This window comes from Corylus avellana, chromosome ca2 (genome assembly GCF_901000735.1).
Source record: "Corylus avellana chromosome ca2, CavTom2PMs-1.0".
NCBI classification, from domain to species: domain Eukaryota; kingdom Viridiplantae; phylum Streptophyta; class Magnoliopsida; order Fagales; family Betulaceae; genus Corylus; species Corylus avellana.
Genome location: NC_081542.1, coordinates 3,335,016 through 3,349,078, shown reverse-complemented (window position 1 = coordinate 3,349,078; position 14,063 = coordinate 3,335,016). Strand labels below are relative to the sequence as shown.

The following is a 14,063-nucleotide window of genomic DNA, read 5'->3' as shown; positions in this document are numbered from 1 at the left end:
GATATAGAACACACCAACATGAGTGAACAATACTTACGCTGGTGTACTTTATAATATTATTTTTTTTAATATTACTGTTCCAATATTTTTTTAATATTATTTTTTATTGTATAGTACACCAGTGTGAGCACTATTCACTCACGCTGGTGTGCTTTATATCACTATTCTAGTGTTAGGACTGGGCAAAAACCTGCCAACCCGCCCCGTGCGGATTTTAAGTGTTTTTTTGCGGGTACGGGTAGATTTTCCCCAACCCGCACGGGGCGGGTTGCGGTTTTGAAATTTTTCCTTTACAGGTACCCGCCCCGCCCCGCCCAACCCCACATAAGTATAAAACCAAAAAAAAAACCCTAACCCTAATCATTTTTTTCTTGCGCCGTTTCTCCTCTCTCTCGCCTCTCACACTCTCTATCGTCTCTCTTGCTCTCTCTCCATCTCGTCTGCTTCTCTCTTCATCTATGCCGCCGCTCGACATCCTTCGGCCACGGGCTACTGCGCCGCTCCCACCTCTAGACCACAATCCAAGTTTTTTTCTCTCCCTCAAGAGATCTCAAGTTTTTGGTCCAGATTTCAATTTTTTTTTTTCCCTCGTCCAGATTTAATTCCAAGTTCTTTGGTTTAGGTTTGATTCAAGGGTTCTGATATAGGTTGTGTAACTTGTGTTCGTTTAGGAGGAGAAGAAACCTGCAGAAGAGATGAAACGAAAAAGAAAGAAAGAAAGAAGAGAAGCCGGCAGAAGAAAGAAATGAGAGGATCTGAGGAAGAGAGAACCCAACCCGCACAACCCACAAAACCTGCCCAGATCTACCCCGCCCCGCAACACCCGAACCCGCGCGAATTTTGTTCATTGTGCTCGGTTGGCGGGTTAGAATTTCCAGAACCCGCACTATACGGGGCGGGTGAGAAAAATGGCGATATCCACCCCACCCCGACCCGTGCCCACCCCTATCTAGCGTATAACGAAGCCCATGAGAAAGATGTTGATTTTATATCATTTTTTTTTAAGAAAAATATTGGAACAATTTTGGGTGGCACCTGTTTTGAAAATAGTTATCGAAACGGGTTATTGTTTTGTGTTTTCAAATACTGTTTTTAAAAACGGTTTGGTAAACATTAAAAAAAAAAAAAAAAAAAAAACTGCCGAAAATAATCTTTTCTCTTTTGTTCTCGAAAACAATTCTCATAAATAAAAACAAAAACCAATTTGTCAAACGATGCCTCTTTCCACGAAGTTTCCTTCTACTTTCGTGGACAAGAGAGGGAGGGAGCATTTTATTAGTGAGAGTCGACGGTGAGACTGACTTTCCGCGTTTGAGACGTTGATGAGGAAGGCTGGGCTTACTTTCCACGAAATCAAAGACAGAAAACTTGGTGGACGCTAAAAGTGGAAATGGGATTTAAGTTTGGCCACATTGAAGCCCTGCAGAGAGGGGACACAGAGGGAAAGAAACATTTTTAGAGAAGAGAAGCATGCCGCTGACAAAGAAAGAAGAGAGAGCGAAAAAGAGAGAGGAAGAGAGAGAGAGAAAGAGAGCATTTATAAAGAATGGAGGGCTTGTATTGGAGAAGCTGGTTGCCTCTTGTAATGGCAGGCCTATTCCCATCCGTACCTTCTCCTATAAAGAGCTTCTCTTGGCAACCAATAACTTTGATCCTCGCCATATTTCACATATAGGCGCGTTGTATAAATTGTACCATGGTACTTTTGAAGGCCGGTTTATTTCCATTAAGCTTTACGGAGAAAGGTCCACAAAGGACATGGCCCTATCGGATCTAGCTATTTCTGCAAAGACGAGCGCTCACAAAAATATTCAAAAATTGGTAGGATGCTGCCTCGAGACATCAATTCCCGCATTAGTGTTTCAATATGCTCAAAATGGAGCTCTTGCCGATCGAATTTATATCTCTCGACGAAGTGGTACGCCTATGGTGTGGCAGAGCAGGTTAAAGATTGGAAGAGCAATTGCTCATGCAATTGCATGTCTCCACACTGCATTCTCCAGGCCTATCATCCATAGAGATATAAAACTGCAAAATATCTACTTAGACCAGCTAAATGTTCCCAAACTTAAAGATTTTTCACTTTCCATTTCAATTCCAGAGGGTGAAACTCACGTGGTAGTTGATAAGGTGTGTGGGACTAGGGGTTTCTCATGCTCTAGCTATATGCTTACGAACACGGTAACAGAGAAAACTGATGTCTATAGTTTCGGTGTGGTCTTATTAGAGCTTTTAACCGGACAAGATTCTGCCGGTTTGTTGAGATTAGCATATGGCAATAATATTTTGGTGGATTATTTTCTTGAAAACAATAAGAAGTTGAAGGATTCTTTGAGAAACCGTGCTTTAAATGAGATTGTGGATCCTGCAATCCTGGGCGAGGGAGGCGTTGGTGTGGAGCAGCAATTGCAGTCTGTTGTGCAGCTTTCTGTCATATGCATAGAGGATGATCCAGTGATAAGGCCGACGATGGTGGAGGTTACCAAAGAACTCAGGCGGATTGAGAGGTACATAGCATAATTGTTTTGGAGCCTATTTATTGTCTTTGTGTTACAGTCCTTATATAATGGTTTATTTTATTTAGATTTGTCTTTATTTTTATGTATGAGTCTTGATTGTTCAATCCTACTTTATATTTCAATAAGAGCTGCTAACTTAGTCTTAGCTCTCCTATGTAATATGTAATGAATCGTCTATTTAAAGGGGGTTATGCTATGAATAAAAACATGAAAAGAATTAATTTCAAACCTTGTATTAGAAAGGTCTAAGTTCTCTTAGAATTTAATTTATCTCGCTTTAGACTTTGGTTCGTAACAGCTTGGTATCAAAGGATTCAAAGTCAAATACCATGTCACAGGTTCGAGTCACAAAGGGGGAACCTATGGGCTAAATTAAAATACTCATAGGTGAGTAAAGCCATTAAAAGAGAAATGACTACCATCGAGTCAGGGTCGATAGAATGGGCCACCGTGAACATCGGTCACAGAAACGTGGTGGTATGTTACGATCCTAAGTATCCCACATTGCTGAAGTCTAAGTTTAATTATATGTATATAAGTTTTTTGGTACCCTCTCATTGTAAGCTGATTTTTAAGAGTGCGTTCTACCCAAAATTTATATCGCTTTGTTATAAACTTTCATGGGGTAGAAATAGAATATGATAATGTTTAATGGTAGATAACTGAGAAAGTGCATTTAGGAAAAACCAGGTCCGGATGGTTTTTTGGTGAAGGTGAGCATGGATGGTGCTCTCTACGTGAGAACAGAGTTTACACTTGCATCAAAAACTGTCAACTGCTCTTGGAAGATGCCCAGCTTTTTTGCCGTATTGAGATATTATTTTAGCTTCATTATATATTAACTTGATAGGTCTTTTTCATTATAATTTAATTAAAAAAATCTTTATATCATAATTAAATGTTACTATGATTGTAATATATCCTTGTAAACTATCGATTCACAAAATTCAAAATTTGTCATAGGATGGGTAATTTAAGATCCTCTTGCAACTTTTTATTTTATTTTTATAGGTCTCAAATTTTACTCTTTTCTATGTAGCAAATGTTTTATATATTGCGATGATTGTCAATTTGTCATATATCATTGTAAACTATCATTTCGATTCACACACACACAAAAAAAAAAAAAAAAAAATGTCCGTCAAATATGATAGGATCACTAATTTAAGACCCATTGGTCGATAACTTAAAACAAATCTCCGAGAAAAAACATGATTTGCCATATTATACACAAATAAATAATAATAATAATAAAAACTCCAGAGTCTCCCATCAGCAAAAGCTTGAACAAGTAGTCACTGCAAAAAAGAACATGAATCAAAGCAAAAATATGAATCTTTGTATCTAGAACAAAATATTCATTGGGTTAAGGACAAACATTAGTGGGCCTTATTAAAGGAAGAAAAAAGCCCTCTAATTCTTTTCAGCATTGAAATCCACATAGAAAATAAATCCAAATTTAATAGGATTCTTTCTCTTTGGTTCTTTTCCTACCCACTAAGCATTAAATATCTTTTTATACCAAACACATTGGTATATATTAACTATTTATGTTGACATGAATAAATTTGTTTTTATTTTTTTCTTAATAAAACAGAACCACTCCACCTACTTCTAACTGGTGTCTTATACCTCAAGAGGTAGCTCAATCAGTTAGGACCACGTCTAATGAAGCGGAGGTTACTACTTCGAATCCCTCTCCCCTTTGTGCGAACATGTAAAAAAAAAAAAAAAAATGGTATCTTTTAATTTTCTCCTCTATCAATCAATTTACTCATAACCCATGACATTTCTTTTGCATTTTCAGTTTTTCATATTGGAAGTTTTTTTTTCTTTCTGAGTTATGCTATGATATGATGGCTTTAATTATGAGTTTTAAGAAAAAGAACTAATATTAATTTACTTTGAGGCATCCAAGACACAACAATTAAAACAATGTAATCTCGTCTCTAAGGGGTAGCTCAATCGGCTGTGAATCACGCCTCATGAAGCAAAAGTCATCAGTTCAAATCCTTCATTCCCCTTCCCTTGTGTGAACATGTAAAAAAAAAAAAAAATGTAACCCCAAAGAAGCAATTGCATTGTCAAGCAACAAAGACAAAATAAAGTAATAATTCTTTGACGCAAACAACTATTTAATCATAAATCATGTTGAAACCATAATCCTCTAAATTTTGAGCAACATTCATCCCCGAAATTACTCAAAATAGAACAAAAAATAATAAATAAATAAAGATCCAAACTAATAATAAAACACAGTTTGCTTCACTTTCACACATACTCAAGATAAAAAATACCACATTGAAAAAGGAAAGACCAAATGACAATATGGAAAAACCTCATATGCAATCCATCGTCCACTTCTCAACTCCCTCTCCATTCTAAATCTACTCATCCATTTTTCCCAACGCATATTCCTCGCACTCGAATAAACTCAGTCGACCCTAACAAGAGCTTGACTTGGGTGATGTTATCTACGCTGCCGTAGCCAAGTAGCTCTTCAGCTTGAAATATTCTAAACCTGAATATTTTTCGGGTTTAGCCATTCATGGTGGCCAAAATGGTGAAAACTTGTACTTTTACTCCGAAATCATTGCCGCACCGAAGAGATTGATAAGAAATTGGCTTCTCTCCGACGAGATTATTAAGAAATAAAAAAGATATCAAGTTTCAGTTCAGTGTTTTTTTTTTTTAAAAGAAATGACTAACCATAAAAATAAAAATAAAAAAATAATAAAAAAATAAAAATAAAAATAAAAAAACTCTTATACCGACTCACAGGACTTTCCACTATAGAATGAGATTTCCTTGAGCCATGAGAATGGGAAAAGTATTGAAAGTCTAAAATTCTCACAGTTTGAGTTGATATAAAAGAAAACCATTTTCAAGGATCCTAATTCGCGAGGGAGGACGGATGTAAGTAGTCACATTTAATCCACCTTTAAAAAAAAAAAAAAATCTACCATTACATAACTGATAACACTGGCAGTCAACAAAGCGGCAGAAGAATAGTATCCAAGTGGTCTTCAATCAAACAAAGATTCATCAAATACAAAACACCTTAAACAACTAGGATTTTATAAGGACTATGAACTCCACAGTACTAATTTTTTTTAATAGCTTTACGAGGTTTTAAATAACCTGACTTCAACTCAGACATAAGCAACTTTTTTGATTCAATCAAAACATAGATAAGTAAGACGGGATGTTCATCCGAACATGACCTATCATCCAGCAAAGAATCATCCTGTCATTTTCTTCATTCACAATTAAAAGCTTCCTCCTCTTTCCTCACCCGCTTGAATTCCAAGCATTGAACTTGCCCGCCACAAAGCAATCAAGAGTTTCAGAGACTAGCTAGTTTCTATTCCTGGATTTCTCCATGGCCCTGGGAGCTATGGAACAAACGAAAAGTACAAAGTTCAGAGAACTAAGATATAGTCATCAATTGCAATTTAAAAATGTAATAACTGATAAGGACTAAAAAAAAAGGTAATAAATATTTCAGTTGACTTAACATCATCCAAAACAACAATTCACATGATAATATTGAGGGTGATAACTGATATATGCATACACTTGAGCATTCATAAAAATATACGCACCTAAGCCAATGGCATCAGATCCCTTCATGATCTTCAGCCTCTTGCATGAGTCAATAAACATCCTGTAACAAACCAAGTAGTAGTGAGATGTAGGAACATACTCTACAGCACCACAGAAGAACATAAAGTTCATCAACAATAAAAACAGTTTATTCAAGGCAAAGATTGATATGTAATCATTTTCCAAAGTAACACAAAATTCTAATTTAGGCCAAGTAATTTTTGCACAATAGTTCAAAAGTGGAAACACTAGCTCAGCCTATAAGTCTTGTACAATGGTAAAATTACAAAGCACCGAGTTCTCCACTTCAAAGTCTAGGTAACCTCAAAGCCACTGAGAAAGATATAAGTAGAACAAGAAGCTCATGCTAACATTATAGTTATCAAAGACACACCATGTATTTAAAATTCATAAGATTATCCACCTTAAATATTTGTGGATTCTAATTCACCCAACACATGCAAATTATGTGACTTAAGATTTTCAATCTATAAGGTTTCAATAGGTTATGTATATAGTTGCTCAATAAAGCAGAAAACCGCATGCAAGTAAGTTTTAGAATATATATGGACTGACATGTAAAAGTGGAGATTTGAATAACAGTATTCATTTGGGTCTAAGAATCTACATTTATCTTATTTTCTCTTTTACTGACTGGAGGAGAAGGGAGGGGGTGAAGAGGTTGGGTTAATATTGTGACCAGGATTTACAATCATCAAAATTGATTGTCTTTATTATTTGCTAAGCCGATCCAAGAAGGCTGTATATGTATAGTACTCCAGTCTTTGAAGGATTGTGCATGATGTTTAGCTCCATGTTGACTGCCCACTGAAATACCATATGAACACTATCTAGGATGAAACTTAAACACCAAGCTCTGGGTCAGTGACTTCTGAACATAGAATCCAAATCTGTTATGCATCCTATATCATGTGTTTATGAGATCTAATAAAACATAGGGAACTTTTCCTGATATAGGACAACGTGTAAGTTGACAGATCAGTCACTCTTCTAGTATGTCTATAATTTAAACTCTATGAGGGAATGCTACAGTCAATGGTGACAATCATCAAGTATCAGATTTGAACTCAAATCTTAGGAATTTGCCCTTTAATATAGACATCGAAATTATTTGCAAGTAACTCATTCTTGATGTAGAACTAACAATAATCACCAAAATCAGACGGTGAAAATACGGAAAAGAGAGGATAAATAAGCTAAAAAAAAAAAGGTGAGAAAGAAAGAAGCTAAGGGGAGAGAGAGAAAGAAACATTGAAATATACAATTCCACATATTTTTTATCTCATCAAAGTCTCCTCCAGTAGAGTACAAAACACACTTGAATAGAATATCGACTAAATCCTAATCTAATTGACTTCGGGCAGAGCCCATTTATTGAATAACAAAAACAACCTTGACTCTTGAAAATTAAATAAAAACATAAAACTAAATACTAATAACCCAATTAACTAATTGGGCCTAAATAAAACTGCATGGACAAACAGAATTGATATCTAAAATTAAATAAGACTAAATTAAAGTAAAATTTGTGTCTCTTCCCTTGCATCAACTCACCACTTTGTCACAAAGTGTTGTTTTGCTCAGATAAAAATTCACATTCGCTATGTACTCTATAACTAAAAGAGTCAAAGCAGGATGAGTTAATCTAAATCTATCAATAAGATGATAGGCCATTGACTTTTCCACTTCCACTAATCCTTAACATTATTCACTAATAGAAGACAAATTTTGTAATTTCAAACGGTTAGGCACATCAAGTTCAAAATGCTTCAGCTGAACTCTCAAAGTTAATTTTTCTTCTATACATCACTTATGATTTCATTGTTATTTACTAATTTATTTCAAGGGAAACAATAGGAGGAATAAGAAGGTTGATGAAAAAGATAGAAATGACAGATCAAAACTTACTCCCACGGAACATCCCCTACAAGCATCCAGTCACCATCTTTATCCTCGTATGTAAGTACATATTCTGATCCATGCAAAAGATCTCTTAACTTGCTCTCACTCAGCATTTCCCTCCCTGGTGCTCCTTGGGATCCACATTGACCTGATGTCATAATAAAGAATAGTAACCAAATCCAGGCAAAAATGAAGTGTTGTCCTTGTTCGACCAATAAGGATGATAATCCCACAAATTTAAAAATCTAAATACTATAAAATTAGTTCAAAAGCATATTGCCATCAAGATAAAAGCTAAAACATTCTCTCACCTATGGTGAAACAGCTGAACATCTTCTCAAGAGCAGTTGACAGCTCTTGATATTTAGAGTAGGTTCTCAGATCGACCTTCCTGAGATAGGGAGCACCATCCATGCTGACCTTCACAAAAAGTGCACCAGGACCTGGTTTTCCATCCACTTCATCATTGTTTTTCGAAGTGGTAGCCAATGAATTCTTCCTAAATGATCTTATTGGAGGCCAACCAACAACCTGCGCCCTGTCATGGGGGGGGATTAGATATAAATTACGAACAAAGCAAAATATCCATAATTCATATATTATTCTTCACTAACTTGGGAGCTGGAGCACTGCTGTTGCCGTTAGTATCAGTATTATTGTTGTGGCTAGTTCCATTGGTGGCACGAGGACGTTCCTGCATCACCTTTGTGGGCAACTCTTTCATTATGGGTGACTGAGCCCCAGAAGGCCTGGATGATAGCACTACATTCATCCCTGAACTGCCAGGAAACTTTCCTTGCCCCACAGATTGTGGAGATTCAGAATCAGAAACTGCATGATACATCCAATTCCCCGCAGTATAAACAGAACTTTTTACCTCTGAGAACCCATCCACAGTGTCAGAGAAACCTCTCTTGTTACCCGAAACAACATTCTTCTGTGATGACGAGCAGATTCCTTCCTTTGAAGGAAGTAAGGGAAACAGCGGCTTCTCATCAAGTTTCCCGGTGTTCAGCAAGCAGAGCTCAGGTATTCGATCGGGTGATTGGGATCCAGGAAGGCCAAGCCGCAACTCTGTAGCCTTCAAGTTCAGATTGTTCTTTTTCTCTTCTGACAAGCTCGAGACAGGAGAACTATCTACCGAAGAACAATCTGACAAACCCATGTAATTACGTTCTTTTAATCCTGAGCCATTTTGGGAGATACAGTCCATATTTGGTGACGAAGGCACTAGAGAGACATTGCTCTGCTCTCCCTCCTCAGCACTTAGCAGCGGAGGAGACATCAGACTCCAATATAATCAACTGTTTTGGAAGAGAAAAACCCACCTTCAACCAACATGTTTAATTGCCAAAATATGAAAACCCAGTAGTAATTTAGAAGGGGAAAATTAATTTGAGAACTCAAAATTTCCACATGACCAAAAAGAACTCTTTCAAGCACATCCCCTGCCTCTAGCTAATGATACCGTGCAAATTAGTCAATAATCAGACAACCAGAACCACAAGGTCCCAGATCACATAACTTTCCTGTTTCTTATGTTCTGGAAGAAATTAGTCACAATAACTAGAGTACGACTGGCTGGCTTATCAGAAATGTAATTTTACAGATTCTAAGACCCAAAATCTGTTGAAATTTGCTTCCAGAGAGAGGAAAAAAATACTTCAGTTTAAGCTAATTCTATAAGTACGAGACGTAAAACAAAAAACTTGAAATTGTTGAAAGGAAAAGGTTATAAATTTAAGAGGGGAAAAAAACTGGACATAGTAACGAACAAGTCCAAAACCCTTTGCCGGCCCTCCTACAACCAATAATGGCAAAATAATATGCCATTAAAAATTATCAGATTCTTTAAACAATATGAAAGTTCAGAACAAAGACAACAAAGAGACTCCAAAGCATAAACATCACACACAAATGATGAGATCAGAGGATAGTAAGCTCAATCAACGTTCTAAAACACAAAATTCAACTGCTTACTTATCTGCAGGGGCTGAGCTTTCCTGAAAACTCAGAAAGTTCTAAACAGAATGTAGTTAACTCTTTTTTCTTTCTCATTTCCTCACTTTTCCCAGCAGACAAACAGACTCCAGGAAAAGTAAAACACTTAACGACACCCAAAAAAGGAAAAAAAGTTGACCGAAAAAAATGTACAATAACAAAGAAATCCTATGAAAAAGCCAAAAAAAAAAAAAAAAAAAATCAACGACAGGATATTTCTAAAATTTAAAATAAAATAAAAACGGAATCAGCCAACAGCAACTTGTAGATTCAACTCAAACTCCGGTTTGAAGAGAAACGAAGCTCAACATCAAGCATAGAATCAACTACAAAATAAATAAAACCGAAAGTGAAGATTCAAAACAAGTACCTGAGCTTTTTTGTGGATCAGACAAGGAAGAGAAGGCGGGCAACGCTTCCGAAATCTTTAAGAAAATGCACAAAACGTAGAAGTGGAAAAGCAGAGAGCGGAGCGGAGAGAGAGAGAGAGAGAGAGAGAGAGAGAGCTCAAGGCCCTTCCATTAAGCAGAAAGCAACGGAAGAAGAAAGCTTTAGGCTGCGCTCGCCGAGAAACCCGAAGCTGAGAAATTAAAAATTGCGGAAGGGCAAACCGGCAAATAGAGCAAAAAGTTGGCGTTATTTTTTTATTTTTAGGAACGGCTTTGTTTTGTACTGCGGCGATATACGAAGGAATAATTATGATCCGACGGTTCAGATTAAAATCATGATGATCTGCTTTTCATTTGTCTTTTTTTTTGTTTTTTTTTTTTTTAATGATAAAATTTCATCTGTCTCTCTTGTGTGAACTACTTATTTTTTAATAGCATGTATTTTTTTTTTAATATTATTAAGGACATAAATATTTTATAAATTTGGTTATAAAAAAATTCTTCAACACAGTTTCTAAAAATATGATGTATAGTATTACTTATTTTTAATAATATTAATAAAAAATATATATACTTCTAACATAATTTTTATAATCCAATTTATAAGAAATTTATATCTTAGAATCAATAAAAAAAAAAAACAAAATACACGTACTTAAAGAATTTTTTTTTTTTTTAAGTGTTAAAGAAATATTTTAATTTGTAAGAAATTTATATATTTTTTTTAATATAGAAAATTTCTCTATCTTTTTAAGGGGAAGAAAGTACACGAAAAGACGGTGGCTGATTCCGGCTTCCAAGTTGGGGCTAAAATCCGCTGGTTTGCAGGTCAAAAGTCGCTTTTGCCCTCTCCCTTGTTTGCGCTAAAAACGACTAGAGTCTATGGCTTTTTTTTTTACTCCTCTTTTGATTGCGTTTCTGCGAAAGGTGGTGGCTATTACACAAATGGGAAAGTTACTTCGCTTGACCTCGCCAAAAAGCCCAGTTGAATTAAAATAAAAAAATAAAAAAAGGTAATTTGGAGTATATTTATATATATGAACTTTATTTACTCGTCCTTTTTTCTTTATTATTTAAGAAAAAAAATCATTATGCTCTATTTAAAATGCAACTGAAATTTAATTATGTAATTCTTAAAACTATCAAACATGTGGGAATGACTCATGGTCATGGATGCTCGAAACACCCTCTACATTTTGTGTTTTGAAAAACCAAAATCATGTTTCGAATTTTTTGTTAATAATTTTGAAAAAAAAAATTTTGATTTTTGTTTTATTGTTTTCTCAATTATATAGGTTTAATTCATTTACCAGGGGATGGCTCGTGGACCTGGTACAAAATATCATGTTGTCTCCTTGATATCTCTCCAAAAAAAAAAAAAAACAGAAGTGGTGTGGCCCTGTGGAATTGAGATCTCTTTCAATTGGGGAGAAATTTGAAATTCTTCAATTGTTAATCGTGACCTTTCATTTTAAATTCAAATGTTGATAAAATGTCAGTTGTTTTTCTATAACCGAGGTATTAAATGTTGTTATTTGTTTTTATCGAGGTTTAAATTATTTTATAAATCATTAAATTTAAAATTAAGGGTCACGATTAATAATTAGAAGATCTTCAATTTTTCTTCAATTGGAAGGGATCTAGATCCAGCCCTATGAATGTGGCTGCGTTTGGGAATGGAATGGAAAAAATAGAGTATAATAGTAAATTTAATTAATATGAAAGAAAAAAAGTATGAATGTTTTATTTTAAAAAGTTAAAAATTTTATTTTATAATAATTTTTTTATTTGTATAATAATAAAAAATAATTAATATAATATAAAAATTAAAAATATTAAAATTAATTTTAAGAATAATTTTTTAATTTTAAATCCGGTCCAATCTGACCATTTGCCAAACACAGCAATATGACTTTCCTTAAACAGAGTTTCATTTATAATGGCAAAGTATAAATCGAAGATCCCAAGACATCAAAACTAGCAGGTTGTTGCAGACATCAATTATTTCAAATTCAACCACTAATTTATAACTCTTGACTCATAATTTAATTTCATTGCGTGAATGACCAAAATGTCCGTCAACATGTTTGACCAAAGCAAGTTTTCTATTTTATCGCATAAAAAAAAAAGGATAAGATTGACATAACGTGAAACAGGAAGGGTGAAGAGGGAAAACGGGAAGGAAGGAGAAAGAGAGCATTTAATGGGGGAGAGTTAGGATAAAGAGAGGGGAGGGGACAGAGGAAAACAGGGGAAATAGGTGTGATTGGGGGACAAGAAAGCGGCATTTGAAGTCGGTTTGCCGGGTGGTGAAGGGGACATCTAACCTCTCCCTTCATCAACTTTGGTCTTTTCCATCATTACCCTCTCTCTCTGTCTACTTTTAATTGGGTTTTGGTTGAAAGTCTTATATTACTAAAATATTTAGATTTGGTATTTCTTGGTCGCCCTGCCATCATCGACTGCAACTGCTTTTGCACGCTTGGTTTCATCTAACTTGCATGCCCCCGTTTCCGCCCATCATCACCCTCACATCACCCCACGTCACTTTTTAATAATGCCAAACTTTTTTTTTTTTTGTTTTTTCCCCTTCCTGATTAAATTAAAGATTCGAAATGCGTTTGGTCGACCATCGATTGCGTGATAAAATTGCTCGTGAGTACGTGTGATTTGATGGATTTGAGGTTTTGGGCTCAATCTCACGGCTAATGACTAAAATGGAAGCTTCATCCGTTTTTTTTTTCTATCAGTCTCACCAATTTTCTTTTTTTTTTTTTTTTTCTTTTTTTCATGTTTCCACAAGAAAGAGGAATGGGGAATATGAATTTGAACTAGTCACCAAGTATGATCTTCAGCCCATTAAACTTATTAGAACATAATTATTAAATGATAAGAAGACTACACAAAAGTCTAAAGTCTATCAAACTTCCGTCTTGTTTCAACTGTTACCAAAGTCTTTATTTTTTAACATGTCCGCACAAAAAGGAGAAGGTACCAAAGTCCATTCTACTTCAAGTTCTACTAGTTACAAAAAATGACTAGTCTCAATTAATGTGGTTTTATTTAATTGTTATTTAATACATATATAAAAATGTCTCTATTTAAATAAATGGTTAAATACCTTTGACTCCTATAGTTTAACAACTTATATTTTTTCCTCCTATGTTTTAGTTTTTATCATAAGTGGTACCACGGTTATTCATAAAGATTGAGATGGTACATACCTAACTTCTGTCCAAAATTTAACTGAAATCCACGTCAGCACTCCTAAAAACTTATGTCCATAGACTTAATTAAAAATAAAAAATAATTTTTTTAAAAAATAAAATGATTAAAAACATTAAAAAATTTAATTTAATTTTATATATATATATATATATATATATATATATATAGAGAGAGAGAGAGAGAGAAAAGGGGTGGCTGATTTTGCCTTCAAGGGTAGCTGGCCACCCCATGCCACTTTGGGGTAGTTCAGCCACCCCCAAGTTGCAAAGTGGGGGCGGTCGAAACCACTCCCAAGGCTGTTGAGCCACCCTATATTGGCCGATCTAGGGTGGCTGAACCACCCCCAAGCACCAAGCCTATTTTTTATTTTTTTTTTCATTGGCCTTTCTCGGCCTTT

General features: G+C 35.2%; 2 protein-coding genes across 4 annotated transcripts; one reads left to right on the top strand and one right to left on the bottom strand.

Annotated features, from left to right (window-relative positions):
* Positions 1–1,326: 1,326 nt before the first annotated feature.
* LOC132172224 (serine/threonine-protein kinase ZRK1-like) lies at positions 1,327–2,717 on the top strand. The gene has a single exon (XM_059583686.1). It carries the CDS (start codon positions 1,471–1,473, stop codon positions 2,518–2,520), a length of 1,050 nt encoding a protein of 349 aa, XP_059439669.1. The 5' UTR covers positions 1,327–1,470; the 3' UTR covers positions 2,521–2,717.
* A 2,772-nt stretch (positions 2,718–5,489) lies between these two features.
* Positions 5,490–10,680, bottom strand: LOC132170831 (auxin-responsive protein IAA9-like). Of its 3 annotated transcripts, none has more exons than XM_059581950.1 (6): positions 10,420–10,680; positions 8,663–9,376; positions 8,360–8,586; positions 8,055–8,196; positions 6,125–6,186; positions 5,490–5,914 (listed from the first exon to the last, which is right to left on the bottom strand). In XM_059581950.1, the coding sequence occupies exons 2-6, from the start codon at positions 9,331–9,333 to the stop codon at positions 5,877–5,879; spliced, it is 1,140 nt and encodes a 379-aa protein (XP_059437933.1). In that variant the 5' UTR covers positions 9,334–9,376; positions 10,420–10,680; the 3' UTR covers positions 5,490–5,876. The 3 variants fall into 3 exon arrangements, with proteins under 3 accessions (XP_059437933.1, XP_059437932.1, XP_059437934.1); XM_059581949.1 differs by having other exon boundaries at positions 8,663–9,352; XM_059581951.1 differs by lacking the exon at positions 10,420–10,680 and adding an exon at positions 10,029–10,096 and having other exon boundaries at positions 8,663–9,352.
* Positions 10,681–14,063: the final 3,383 nt, after the last annotated feature.

Coding starts and splice junctions, on each gene's coding strand:
- LOC132172224 (XM_059583686.1), top strand. CDS start 1,471: ATGCCGCTGACAAAGAAAGAAGAGAGAGCGAAAAAGAGAGAGGAAGAG.
- LOC132170831 (XM_059581950.1), bottom strand. CDS start 9,333: ATGTCTCCTCCGCTGCTAAGTGCTGAGGAGGGAGAGCAGAGCAATGTC. Junction 8,587..8,662: donor AGCAGTGCTCCAGCTCCCAA/GTTAGTGAAGAA, acceptor CCCCCATGACAG/GGCGCAGGTTGTTGGTTGGC. Junction 6,187..8,054: donor GTAGGGGATGTTCCGTGGGA/GTAAGTTTTGAT, acceptor GGTTTGTTACAG/GATGTTTATTGACTCATGCA.